Below are 13,009 nucleotides of genomic sequence, written 5' to 3' on the forward strand. Positions count from 1 at the left end.
CGCAACAGCCAAGGACGTAAGCGTGAGCTATACGGTGCCCACTCGTAGCGGCATCCCCCACATGCAGGTCCGGTCCGCAAGTTGCTTTCCGGACCTGCACTAGTTTCAACCCCATATGACATGTCTTACAACTGCGTGTTTCTTGCTGTCATTGCTTCCACACGACGCTCGTCTTCTTTACCAACTTAATTGACACGTGGAGCTTGCATACAGACGCACGCCGAGAAATCATCAACGACGATGGCCAATACAGGTGGCAAGTATTTCATTCAAGATGAGCTGGACACGGTTGCCCCTCATCACGCGAGTTTCAAAACGCTGTGGGAGACAAAGTGGAAACAGCCAGTAGGTCCAGATTGGAGGTTTGACGGCTTCATCAACTGATGGTAGTGTAGTGTGCTATGGGTGTGTACCCTTTCATGTTTGGGGCAATCCAGGATTTTGAGCCCGTAGCCGCGGACATTATCAAGGTCAGCAGAACTCTTTGCAAATGCATGATGTTTCAGCGCCACTTATTCAGCGCAGAAAGGTCTCAAAGAGCCGTACGACTGGGACGAATACGCGAAGTGCTTTTTTCCCAAGGCAGAGGAACTCGTCAAGCAAGCGGTAGCTGCAGAGAATGACGGCCAGCGAGAGAAAGCGTCAGAGCTATATCTGTTGGTCACAACTTGTGCCTGCATTAGCGCCTTTGTACTAATGTAGGTAGTCGAGGGTCTACCCTATATCGCATAGCTCGCTTTCCTGCACCTCGATCTGAGCAGCAACGGCATGCATGGAGTGCAGGGAAGGAAGCTTCTCGCAAAGGACTAGAGTATATCATCATATGCTCCATTCAATACTATGTATGTGATGGCTAATGCACGTACAGGCTGCATGAGTTTCCCATGATTCAGGTAGATATTCCTCACACGAACCGCATTGAAGGCGAGGGCCAAGTTCTTCCCGGGTTTTACCATCTCCCGGCAGAGGCTTCAAATTCCCACAGGGTGCCACTAGTGATCATCTTCACTGGTCTCGATGGGTATAGGACAGAACTTGCGGTATGGAAGGAGGGATGGCGCCAGGTTGGTTGCGCTACTCTGATCGTCGAGATTCCTGGGACTGGCGACAATCCGGGAGCACCTTCTGATCCTACAAGCCCTGATCGAGTTTGGGATAGCATGTTTGAGTGGATTGCCAAGCAGGATGCGATTGACCAGGCTCAGATTGTAAACTGGGGTTTCAGCACTGGTGGATATTACAGCATCAGGTTGGCTCACACCCATGCGAAGAAGCTAAAGGGTGTTGTGGCTCACGGGGGTGGCTGTCATTACATGTTCAGTCCTGAATGGCTTGAGCATGCTGATACCCGTGAATACCCATTCGAGTGAGTATATGGATGCATGAGGCTTTTTTACGGATTTTCTAAGCTAAATGCATTACAGCCTGGCCCACACTCTATGCCATAAGTTTGGCTACGGGACGGACTTCGAACGCTTCAAGAAGGAAGCGATCAATCGGTACTCTTTACTTTACGATGGGACCTTGGATAAATCTTGCACAAAGCTGCTACTAGTGAATGGGATGAACGATGGTATATTCCCAATTGACGACTATTATCTATGCCTTCAGCATGGCGGGCCTAAAGAAGCTCGGTGAGTTCCCTTGCTTGTTCTGTTAGCGATTAACTACTCAACAAACATGCAGCTTTGTCCCCAACGAGGAACATATGGGCGAACCCCAGTCGTTCTTCATCATTTTGAACTGGCTTGCAAAACTCTTGGATTTCAAGATAGACACCGGGCGTTTCATGTCAACAATACCCAGCAAACCGAAATTCTAGGCTCACAACCTTAGCTTGAGCAGAATTGGGTTACTTAGCACGCTTGTACAATATGGAGCATGTCAAAAATGCTCGTCGATCCCAACGGTGAAATGAAAGAGTTGCCAATATCTACAAACAGGCGTGATAGCTACCAGGAGTCCTCGCCTTTCTAGCTGTTGGTGACTTTGGCTGCAGAGTGCAGATGACAGTCGGTGACCACCAAGATAAAGACTCAAGTAACGGGAAGAATAATCTAGATCGATTTCTTGAATCACAGTTGTTTCTACCAATAAAGACGTGTTTTGGTACAGATACTACAGGTCTCAAATGTCATGTAACGCCGGACAGCCGAGCCGACCCCGAACTATCTCCCTGTTTACAAATACCGCTGACGCCAGCGGCGATGAGCTTTGGTGCCCAAACGCGAACAAGACTCATCAAATAAAGCCTCAGTGGCCATCGCTACTTAAAGCTATTAGAGCTGACTTCCATTGCGTGCTTGTACACATGATGACGAGCTGGCCTATCTATCGGTGACCCCTCATTTCAGCCAAATGCACAGACCAGGATTACCACATTCAGCTTCATGATGATGCTAACGCACGGGGCTAACCCTCTCAGTTTGTGATCTACTGCCCTAGTGGGAGTGACATGCACTTCTCGTCGATCTGGGTCTATAAATTGAGGCGTCGCTGCTACTCTCCTCAAGTTCAGCTGAAGGGGAACCTGAAGCATTAAACCTACCAGGCGTAGCCAAAGCCTCATCGCAAATAAACCCATGTCTGCAATCCAGAAGAATCTGGTGGAGAAGAATGAGGAGTATGCGTCAAAGTTCACGAAAGGACATTTAGCACTTCCCCCTGCAAAGGCATACCTCGTCTGTGGGTTACAACGGTTATTAACTGAGAAAAGTAATTGAACTGACCCCTCCTAGTAACATGCATGGACGCGCGCATTGATCCTGCCGCAGCATTCGGCATCGACCTCGGCGACGCGCATGTTATCCGCAACGCCGGTGCCAGCGCCAAGGACGCGCAGCGTTCCATCATCATATCAGAGCAGCTCCTCGGCACAAAGGAGATCCTACTTGTCAAGCATACCGGGTGTGGCATGCTGACGTTCTCCAACGAGGACGCTCATGGGCTCGTCAAGAAGAACCTCGGCGCTTCTGCCGCTGCCGAGATCGGGACTCTCAACTTCTTGCCCTTTTCGGACCTGGAACAGGCTGTGAGGGACGACGTCGAGTTCATCAAGAAGACTGAGACTATTCCGAAGGATGTGACTGTCAGCGGCTGGGTCTATGAAGTAGAGACTGGAAAGGTTAAGCAGATTGTGTAATTGGCACAACTTTGTTTTCCGGGTTGGTCAGGAGAAGTAATATCGTAACCAAATCTGCTTTTGTCGTGAATCGCGTTGGTAATTAACAGGCTACATCTGTGATTTGCACTAGTATGTCAATATGCATTAGAAACATAGCTAGGCAACGTGTGCCAACAAGTACACATGTTTAATGCGGTCTAGGTTGGACACTGGGCCTTCCGGCTCGGGCGGCTCTACCAAATATATTCCCCCGGCGGGAGGCTTGTATTTCGGCAACGCCACGACGCTGACCTTGAATCAGTCAAGGCCCATGTATTTGGCTGAGGCGCATGGGGCAATTACCTTGTGATCTGGCCGCCCTTACTATCCGAAGGATCGATTCAAGGCTGACTCAAGCGGCAAACGGTAGATGCAACATTGCTTTGCCGTTGAAGTCCTTTCTTCGCAAAATTGACCTCGAACCGGGTACCCTGGATCACAAAGTCGTGTAACAGCATATCTGCAACCTGGTTGCCGGCCTCTGTAATGGCCATTTTCCGGGGGTGGCGTTACCTGTCATATCTTGGCGTTTGGCATAATTGGTGGCATTTAATGCACTCGGGCAGGATAAAGCTGCTATGCTTGATGGAGCATGCTCCGCAAAATGCCAAGGGCTTACTGAACGAGAACACAGTGGGCACAATATGTGGAACATACCGAAGTGTCTGATAATTCCACTGCACGACTCTATTTTGGGAATTTAGGATTGTAAGCCCGAGCCAAGCTATAAATGAGGGTCACTTCAATAATGATGGACGCCGGGTCCAGTCAAACTCTCTTCCAAAGGCTGTGCAATGACGGTACACTCAATCATGGTTTCTCGTCAAGGAAGATTTTTGCCCCCTGCCTAATGTCATTGTTCTTTCTCATTACTGATAATTTGTTGCCATATTGCCGTGTTAGCGAAGGCGTTTGGTCTGTTCCCTGAAACAAATCGCAGCAAGGATTGTTCGAGTCCACGGTCCCTAGATGCATATGCATATAGCTCCAATCAATGAATGCTACTCCATTGCTTTCGAATCATAGGCGGATGAGGGCAAGTGGGAATGAGTGAAGTATTCTCCGACCAGCTGGCATGCCTGGATTTTGGGATGCGTACGCGAATGAGAACAAACCTTCGAAGTCAGGTGTCTATTAATCTGTCGACCCCAGTTCCTAGACATACAATGATTGGCTCATCTGTCAGCAATACATATTTCTTGCTCTGAGGATGTCACTTAGGATGCCTTCCTTCTCTTATCTTCTGTCAGTTCGGCTTTTGCTTCATGGAAATGTGCCACGTGCGGCAACTGGATTCTTATACAAGCCACCCCAATGGATAAGCAACTCGTAACACAATGTGCATAATAGGAGTATGAGACATTCGGATCGTGCTAGTGGTGGAATGATGACCGGAAGATCCCTTCGCTCCAATTGTAGCGGCTCAAACGTTTGGTTGATGAGATATACACAGCTTGTAACTGTATAAATACTCAGTGCCGATCACAATGTTCTTGGGTATCTCATTGAAGCGGACCAAATAGGATAAACCGATTTCTCGTTTCGTCTCTCTTTGATTATCAGTTCGTCAATATGCGCAAGTACGCCATTGTTGGCCTTCTTCCGGCCGTACTGGGCTGCTCAAACCCAGACTCGAACGCTTGTGCCAGCTACATCAGCGCCCATGTAGCCGACTGTGCCACATTCATGAACGCTGTAGTCACTGCCACTGCTGAGCTACCATCTTGGGCCAGCAACTTCGGGAACAAACCTTCACAAATCTCAAAGGAGTGTAGCTGTTATACCACTGGGGGTGGGGGTGGAGGAGCAACGCCAACTGCAACTTCAACAACAATCAAGACCTCCATTACAACGGCGAAGCCGACTAATACAGGTGGGAGCGGATCCACGTAAGTCACACCAATGGCTGGCAGTCGCCATGTATATTCGCTGATCTACATGTGCAGTCCCACAGGCCTCACTACCAAACTTCCTGCTTCCTCCGGGGCCACCTCGACGTCTAAGCCCATCACCGTGAGCGGCAGCTTCGATGGAGGCATGAAGAAATACGACCGGTCTACGAAGGTCTGTCAAGGACAGTCAGAGACAGGCGAAGATGACGCTATCTTCGTTCTCAAGGATGGGGCAACCTTATCAAATGTCATCATCGGTCCAAATCAAGCCGAGGGGGTGCATTGCCAGGGAACTTGGTATTTCATCATCTCTCTTATCTGTTTGCCACAATTCCTAGGGCCATAGTCTAACAGTGCGCTTTGCAGCACGATCAACAACGTCTGGTGGCAGGATGTCTGCGAGGATGCTATCACATTCAAGCAGTCAAGCGGCACATCTTACATAAACGGCGGAGGGGCATTTGCCGCGTCAGATAAAATCGTCCAGTTCAAGTAAGTGATCATGTCCTGAGTATGACTAGGAGGTTCTGGGCGCCTGCGATTTGGAGGGATCTCAGAACAGCGAATAGTTCAATTGCGCTGACGACGGCCCCCATAGCGGTTTTGGCACGGTCCAGATCAAGAACTTTTACGCCCAAGACTACGGGAAATTGTCACGATCCTGTGGCAATTGCGACAACAACGGAAATGCTCGGCATATCGTGATTGACAACACCGTTGCACTCAATGGCGGTGTACTTTGTGGCATCAACGGCAACTATGGCGACTCTTGCACCATCACAAACAGTTGCCAGAATAAGGGTAAGAGTTGCGACAATTACAAGGGTAATAACAAGGGCGATGAACCCACCAAGGTCTCATCTGGGAATGACGGCACTCACTGTATTGTCAAGAGCTTGAGTAGCAACTGCTGAGAAAGGGCAGGGAAGACGATTGTGTGATCATTTGCCACATACTGTCGCTGATATTGACGAATTGACAAATTTAGCACTGTTTAACTTGGAGACGCTTTGATTGTGACTGAATGACTTCTTACCCCGTTCCGATTGCTGCCGCTACCAGCAGTGCCCGTGGACGTCAGTTGATGGCAGAATGGGGCCTATACATGATCGCTACATACCTAGATCGTAAATAGTAAAGTAGGCCTAGCTCTGAGTATGGAGTGACATGTGAGCTACGGAACAGTTTTTGAAGGAGATACTATTTGGAATATAATCTACCGGAGGAGGAAAGGTTCACAAGGCGCTGATTACCAATATCCATTCCTGGCATCGTAACGCGGGGCGAACCTTGAAGGGCGCGCGGGCAAAAGGGCGCCGGTCAACAGGGATGCTGCCAGGACGGTGATGAGTAAGCTCGTCCAAGGTTTTCTAACACAAGCCAACGAAATATAAAAGCAACCGATAGATAATCATCCGCTGTCCTTTACGAATTCAACACAGTTCAATAACCGGTCATCATTAAACAACATTGATTTACTAAGTTTTGCGCCACTAGCCTCTTGTCAAAATGTCGACTTACTCGACCGCCACTGTAGAAGCCGACGGCGCAAAGGTCTTCTATCGATATGCCGGCTCTGAGTCTGCGCCTGTCATACTGCTCCTTCATGGCTTTCCGTCGTCGTCTCACCAATTCCGAAACCTTATCCCGCTCCTAGCAAAATCATATCGCGTAATCGCACCTGATTTTCCTGGGTTCGGATTTACCGAAGTCCCCACTGGAAGGAACTACCAGTACAGCTTCGCCAATATCGCCAAGACCGTGGAAGCGTTCGTGGACGCCTTGGAACTCACCAAGTTTGCCATATACATATTTGACTACGGCGCGCCTGTGGGATTGAGGCTCGCTCTCAGCCGGCCGGAGCTTATTGCAGCCATTTTCACCCAGAATGGAAATGCATACGAGGAAGGCCTTGGGGATAGCTGGGCCCCAATTCAAAAGTACTGGGTGACTGGTGCGCAGCCTGATCGAGATGGTATCCGGCCGTTCTTGACACTCGAAGGGACCAAATCACAATACGTCGACGGATCACCACATCCTGCAGCGATTCAGCCCGAGGCCTACTACTTAGACCAGGCACTAATGGATCGGGCTGGAAACAAAGAGATCCAACTGGACCTGTTCTACGATTATAGGAATAATGTGGCCTTATACCCAAAATTCCATGAGTATTTCCGGGCGTCTGGCGTTCCCGTGCTGGCTGTCTGGGGAAAGAATGATGGCTTCTTCATACCACCAGGCGCTGAGGCTTTCGCACGTGATGTGAAAAAGTTCGAGTTGCACTTTTTGGATGCGAGCCACTTCGCTTTGGAGACAAATGAAGATAAGATTGCTAGGTACATCGAAACATTTATTCAGAAGTATGGAATCTTCTGAGTTCATAGCCGTATTTGCTGTCTATGCTTTTTCACGAAACTTTCTTCCCTTTCATCTAGATTCACTTGTTTCGTTCGCGATTAGTATACGCTTTCATAGTGCGCGCGTCCGATCTACGCCGCTATGTTCCTGTTCCAAAGAAACATCTTTACCATTGGTCTGGAGTGCTCTTGAGGTGTCCGTATTCTAGTAGCCAGCTGTTCGAGATGGCTTTAAAACTGAAAGTACTGTTCAAAGTTCGAAAGACCAGCCCCTCACGGTTGCTTCCATTGACACCTCGTCCCTCAGCCTTTCGCAGCAGTTCATCAGTATCTTTTGCGAAATGGTTCAGCTTCTTTCGTGTGATGACCGGAACATGGTCGATATGCAAACTTTTGCAGATTTGGAAGGTCTGTTGAGGATGCAGCCACTTCTGTTTATCGATATCGTAGATTCCGAAAGCAAAGAAACGGTGCTGTCCTTTGTGAAACTGCATACTGTTCCCCATGATCCCGTCTCCACAAAGCTCTCCCTGGATGGCGAAGTTGTTGCCGCCGTTTCGGTGGCTAGCAGCTGCACAAAGAGCACCAATACGCGGCACTTTGGAGATGATGCCCTGTTCCCGAGCGGCTTTCCAGGGGATCGAATTGTCGACCTCCATATAGTCAACCGATCTGCTGCACACGCCGAGGTGAGGTCGTTCGGCACCCTTGGTGTCGGCCCCACGAGGCAAAGCCGCAAACCATTGTGACTGGGGGTCTACATGGTAGACAGTAATCGGAATACCATCTACCTTCTCGGTGACGTGGAAATCTTCATTGCCGTACTGCTCAAACAAGCTGACGACATTCTGTGCACGCTCACAACCAGGCTGAGGGAAGAAAATGGGCGGGTACCCATAGCTCACGCCATCATCCAAGAAGTGCTCCTCGAATTTCTTGATTCCCAGTAAGCCAGCGTAGTCGATGTCCATCATTTTTTTCTCGATCTCTGCTGCATTATGGGGGCCCGGTGCTTTGCACTGCGCTCTCATGTCTTGAATGATCTCTGGAAATGTGTTCAAGGGAAATATGACACCCTGGGAAATGTGTCTTAGATGAAGGCGCGTCCTGACCACAGTCCCACGCTTGCCAAGGTACTCTTGAATGGATCCACTGATGGTGTACTCCCAATAGCGATCGTCGTCTTCGGGCAAGAAGGAATCTATCTCGAAGTAGACTATCAGCTCGCCGATTGTATACAGGCCCTTCTCAACGACCACATTCCACCCATCCACCGTGGCCACTTCGAACCGACTGCGCTTAATTTGCGTCAATTGTGAGATACGGCGGACGGTGACCAGCTTTCGGGGTGGGGGACTTGGCATGATTGCGGATGACGGTGGCAGCGGAGGACCCATCCTGCCTTCCGACTCCATTGTTGGTTAGCGATAACTTTTTGAATTGTTGACACGGTGAGGTGAGGGTTCCGTATGGTGTTGACGCGAAATTGAAGCAGTTCAATTACGCGTGCAAGATAGTGATCCGATGTTTGCATGGTAAGCGAACAAATAACGCGGTTGCTCACATTGATGAATGCAAAGTTTCATCTGTAGTGTTGTTGCTGGGTTGGTGGCTCGACTTTCATGTGGGATTTGTGTACTAAAAGACATGCCTTAGGTACAAAGCACTCATCTTCTGTATTCTGGATTCTTCTTCGTGATTTCAAAATCACATGCAACAGCACGCGCAGTACCTGGCCGTAAACGCCTATACGAGCCCCTAGCAGTAATCCGAGTCGCTTATAAGGGTCGTAAAAATTTTTTGGCCTCCTTAACGACCTTGAATTTCTTAGACCTACCCGGATGTGAAGCATAATGAAAATTAACCAGTCTCAAATCCGTGTCTGTCACATTTTGTGCCAGCAGGCAAGGGAAGGCACCACAAAGCCGACCAAGGCTGAACCACATCTCACACTTGACAAAGTTAACTGCGTGGCAGTCATAGCAGCCTTTCGAAAGACACTTCTCCTGTATTCCCAGAGCATCAGAACTACTCTCACTTCAGCGGAGAAGCTCGAAGCTTCCAGCAACAGAGAAAATGGTCTAGCCATGATGCATCAGCCGCGAGACCATAATAAGTAAGGTCTGCTAAGTGCCACATATCAGCAAAGCCTTAAAGACTCAAAGCTGGAAGCTATTAGGTACTTTTGCACCTCCGAGCATGAAGTACTCATTGAAAAGAACTCTGCCATTAGGCACAGGTCTGAGTAAATGACTAATGAGAGCATGTAATCACCTTTTGTACTTCCAAGTAAGGTCAATCTCTATGTTGGAAGACAATATTACGCTCGCCTCGACCCTTTTTCACCACCCTGTTGAGGTACGGCACGCTCTCTCGTGTAGTGAAGCTTAGTCCTTGCACGCAATCTGGCATCGCTTCCATAGCTCTTGCTACAACATGATACTTTACGACATAGTAAGCCGCCATTTCTATTACCAGACCTACTGTGGCAGAACTGGCAGTGAGCAGATTGACAACTCCATCTGTCGGTTTCATTCGGAGGGGTGCTATGGTCGTGCAGTATTTCACCATCTGATTGAAAAACAAATACGGACCCGTTGATTGTGTAACAACTTCAGCTGATGCTGGAAACGGCTCTACAAGCTCGGCATTTGGTCGTGCTTGTTGTCGATGGGCCAATAGCCCTGGAATAACGGCACCGGTCACGTTTGGCAATCAGCTGCTAAAAAGGAAAGCACACACAGCATGCTGCAATTCTTCTTGGTGCTATATTCTATTTGTTCCTGCCGTTTCGAGCAAACATGAAGGATCGTTCAGATCCTGCTCGTCCAACCTGCCACCGCAAACAAGCGGTCCTGTCGCACAATCTAGTGCATATTGCGCCCCCTCCACTGGAGATATATTGTTGGAATGAGGGAGAAGACTACAATCATCGCCGTAGCAACACCGGCTGTACCAAGCATTCCAGCGGCCTCAATCAGTTGCGGGAACCTGGAGACGAAGTCAGAATATCTATCTGGAACGGGGAATCTGCGCTACCGACTTACCAGAAAGGTCCGATAAAACCCCAGATCTGTCGAACAAAAGTGACGAAAACACCGATGCTAGCGGCATCCTCTCGAAAGCAGTCAACAGAGTAGGTGATGTACACGGTTGTGACGATCTGGTTACCCACTGCCCCGATTGTCGTACCCACCAGTGGGGTGATGTTCCACGAGGTCGTGGCATAGTATGTCTGGACCAGGAACACAATCACACCGGTGATTGACAAGGCCAAACCCAGGTAGCTGAGCCACAACCGATACTCAGGTGGTACCGCGGAACCCGTCTTCTTCTGGCGGCTGTTCATCCACCAGTCCGATGCACGACCACCAAGCTGCTCTCCGATGATGGAACCGAGGATGAAAGACAGGAACTGCAGACCAACCTGCTGCGTATTGAAGCCGTAGCGCTCAGGAAAGATTTGCGGGATCTCGATCGTGGGCATGATGTTGCACCAGAGGAAGACCATGGCATATGCCACGGCGGGCATCAAAACGACGGGTTTGGTGAAGTATATCAAGGGTTGGATAAAGTCTTGCCACTTTATTGGCTCGGGGTTTATGCGGCCGAACCTGAAATACTGAGACGTGAGTCGTTTTCCACTAGGTTTGAAATTGAAGTCGCGTCGGTACAGCGTCTCGGGGCCGAGAAAGAAGTACAGGATAAACTGGGCGGCATTTATCTAGAAAAGATTAGCACTTGAGTGGTCAGGTCATGGAGGCACGGTTTGCTTACAATTGCCAAGATCCAGTAGATCCAGCGGTAGTCAACTCGGAGAGCAACAAAACCGAATATGAAGGGTGCGACGGGAACGCCGAGAGTCACCATGATAGTCCAGGCGCCCATCCAGGTGGCGCGCTCCTTCTTGAAGAACATCTCGGAAACCACGGCACTACCGATGGCGCCGGCTGGACTGATGAAGAAGGCAGTAATCGCCCGACAAAGGCACATGGTGGAGTAGGATGTACTCTTCGCACACCCGACATTTCCGATCAGACTGCAGATCAGAGATATCAGGAAGATGGGACGGCGTCCGTAAATGTTAGAGAGCGGTCGCCATAACAGCGGCGCAACACCTAGGATAGCGATTACCAGTGAGGTCAGGTAACTGGCTTGCTGAACTTCGATATGGAGGTCCTTGGCTATGTCGGTGAACGCCGGCAAGATGGCCGCGGCGGTGAAGGTTCCCATCATGGCGTGGAAAGCCACCAAGACGAGGTTCGTGGTTTTCTATTATTCAGGTTAGCGATAGCAGTGAATGACATGTTCACGACGACGCACCATGCTCCTGGGCCAGTTATATGGATCGGCTGGATCCATACTGGGTACTGGTTCCAGTGTCAGACTCCCATGGCGTCCCATCAAGTATCGCCGATGCTCCTCGCTGATGCCCGCGACGCCATTCTAGACAGTGTGGGTGAGAATTCTGCGACTGGCCAACGCAACAGGATGGATCAAAACTTACAGAAACCGGCTCGGCAGCCCTCTGCTGCTCAGCATCTTCGACAGTGGGTTTCTCGTCCATCCTCGGGTCTGCAGGTGCCATCTCGAACGCCGAGTTCATTGGCTTGTTCGTTGACCGAATTTGTTGTCCACTGGGAGTATGAATGGTTGCGTTCAAGTTTCAACAAGTGTAGGACAATCTGAGTAGAAAACAGGTGAGGTAAACAAATCCGCCAAACAGCCTGCAGGACGTGAACAAGGAAGGAAGGCCCTAGCTGCGTGCTGCTATGGATTGCGGTGATGGCATTAGGGAGCCGGAGCTACAACTCCATCGGCGTTTCTTCCTTTTCATTCATGTCATTGCACCATCTCATTGCGGCGGACTCACCAGAGTCACGGCAGGCTTTGATACGGGCAACGCCAGGGTGATGCACGTGCGGTGCGCTTCTAGCCTGAGTGATGTCCCCGTACTCCGTAGGAAGGGACCCAGAACAATCTCCGCAGAGTCGTGCTCCCGTTATCGCCACTTCTGGCTTTCCAAACCCGGAAAAAGCGTAAGTCACTTAGTGTAGGTGCTAGCAATTTGCCTCGCGTCTCATCCGAATGGCTGGCATTCCGTTCCTTCGATGATAGACTTCCCTCCACCACTCTACTATCTCTTCCAACCCGGGGTAACGTGGTCCCTTAGTGCCTGGCCATCTTCCCGACTCCGGCACCTCGGGTATCGTTTATCTTGTGGCTACGACTTGGCGCAGATCATCCTGGCCGCGTCACAGTGACGGTGGTATTCATGCAGAGGTCTTTCAAGTCATGGAATCTCTGATGGGAAAGCTTCACGGCCGATCTGAGTAAGGAAACGGCTTAGGTCGCCTGTGGGCACCACTATCAATGCCGTACAGCACAGGCTGCAGAAGAGAGCGGGAAGACACATGCCAAACAAGTCTCCGAGAGACAGAGTTCCAAGTTGCATGGTAGAGCCCTCATGCTTGAGGTAGGATTAGTAACGATCTCAAGCAGGGACCCCGTGAGATTGGGCGTTGTCGCACAAAATATTGATATCGATTTGCGCTGTCTGCTACAAGACGACTCTCTGCAGACGCGTTATGCCGCCT

At 49.9% G+C, this 13,009-nt stretch overlaps 6 protein-coding genes across 6 annotated transcripts; 4 read left to right on the forward strand and 2 right to left on the reverse strand.

Annotated features, from left to right (window-relative positions):
* Positions 1 to 240: 240 nt before the first annotated feature.
* JN550_007079 (uncharacterized protein) lies at positions 241 to 1,822 on the forward strand (the record flags this gene model as incomplete). The annotated part of the gene is made up of 6 exons (XM_049318890.1): positions 241 to 345; positions 396 to 470; positions 526 to 698; positions 869 to 1,366; positions 1,425 to 1,634; positions 1,687 to 1,822. The coding sequence occupies 6 exons, from the start codon at positions 241 to 243 to the stop codon at positions 1,820 to 1,822; spliced, it is 1,197 nt and encodes a 398-aa protein (XP_049170974.1).
* Positions 1,823 to 2,582: 760 nt separating this feature from the next.
* JN550_007080 (uncharacterized protein) lies at positions 2,583 to 3,142 on the forward strand (the record flags this gene model as incomplete). Its single annotated transcript, XM_049318891.1, has 2 exons — positions 2,583 to 2,685; positions 2,739 to 3,142. The coding sequence occupies 2 exons, from the start codon at positions 2,583 to 2,585 to the stop codon at positions 3,140 to 3,142; spliced, it is 507 nt and encodes a 168-aa protein (XP_049170975.1).
* Positions 3,143 to 4,735: 1,593 nt separating this feature from the next.
* Positions 4,736 to 5,969, forward strand: JN550_007081 (uncharacterized protein; the record flags this gene model as incomplete). The annotated part of the gene is made up of 4 exons (XM_049318892.1): positions 4,736 to 5,052; positions 5,110 to 5,352; positions 5,422 to 5,547; positions 5,654 to 5,969. 4 exons carry the CDS (start codon positions 4,736 to 4,738, stop codon positions 5,967 to 5,969), a joined length of 1,002 nt encoding a protein of 333 aa, XP_049170976.1.
* A 595-nt stretch (positions 5,970 to 6,564) lies between these two features.
* Positions 6,565 to 7,431, forward strand: JN550_007082 (uncharacterized protein; the record flags this gene model as incomplete). The annotated part of the gene is made up of 1 exon (XM_049318893.1): positions 6,565 to 7,431. The coding sequence occupies one exon, from the start codon at positions 6,565 to 6,567 to the stop codon at positions 7,429 to 7,431; it is 867 nt and encodes a 288-aa protein (XP_049170977.1).
* A 148-nt stretch (positions 7,432 to 7,579) lies between these two features.
* JN550_007083 (uncharacterized protein) lies at positions 7,580 to 8,827 on the reverse strand (the record flags this gene model as incomplete). Its single annotated transcript, XM_049318895.1, has 1 exon — positions 7,580 to 8,827. The coding sequence occupies one exon, from the start codon at positions 8,825 to 8,827 to the stop codon at positions 7,580 to 7,582; it is 1,248 nt and encodes a 415-aa protein (XP_049170978.1).
* A 1,452-nt stretch (positions 8,828 to 10,279) lies between these two features.
* Positions 10,280 to 12,000, reverse strand: JN550_007084 (uncharacterized protein; the record flags this gene model as incomplete). Its single annotated transcript, XM_049318896.1, has 5 exons — positions 10,280 to 10,403; positions 10,460 to 11,136; positions 11,190 to 11,684; positions 11,736 to 11,858; positions 11,920 to 12,000. 5 exons carry the CDS (start codon positions 11,998 to 12,000, stop codon positions 10,280 to 10,282), a joined length of 1,500 nt encoding a protein of 499 aa, XP_049170979.1.
* Positions 12,001 to 13,009: the final 1,009 nt, after the last annotated feature.

The sequence above is a fragment of the Neoarthrinium moseri genome (genome assembly GCF_022829205.1).
Source record: "Neoarthrinium moseri strain CBS 164.80 chromosome Unknown scaffold26_Wmoseri_CBS_16480, whole genome shotgun sequence".
NCBI lineage: Eukaryota > Fungi > Ascomycota > Sordariomycetes > Amphisphaeriales > Apiosporaceae > Neoarthrinium > Neoarthrinium moseri.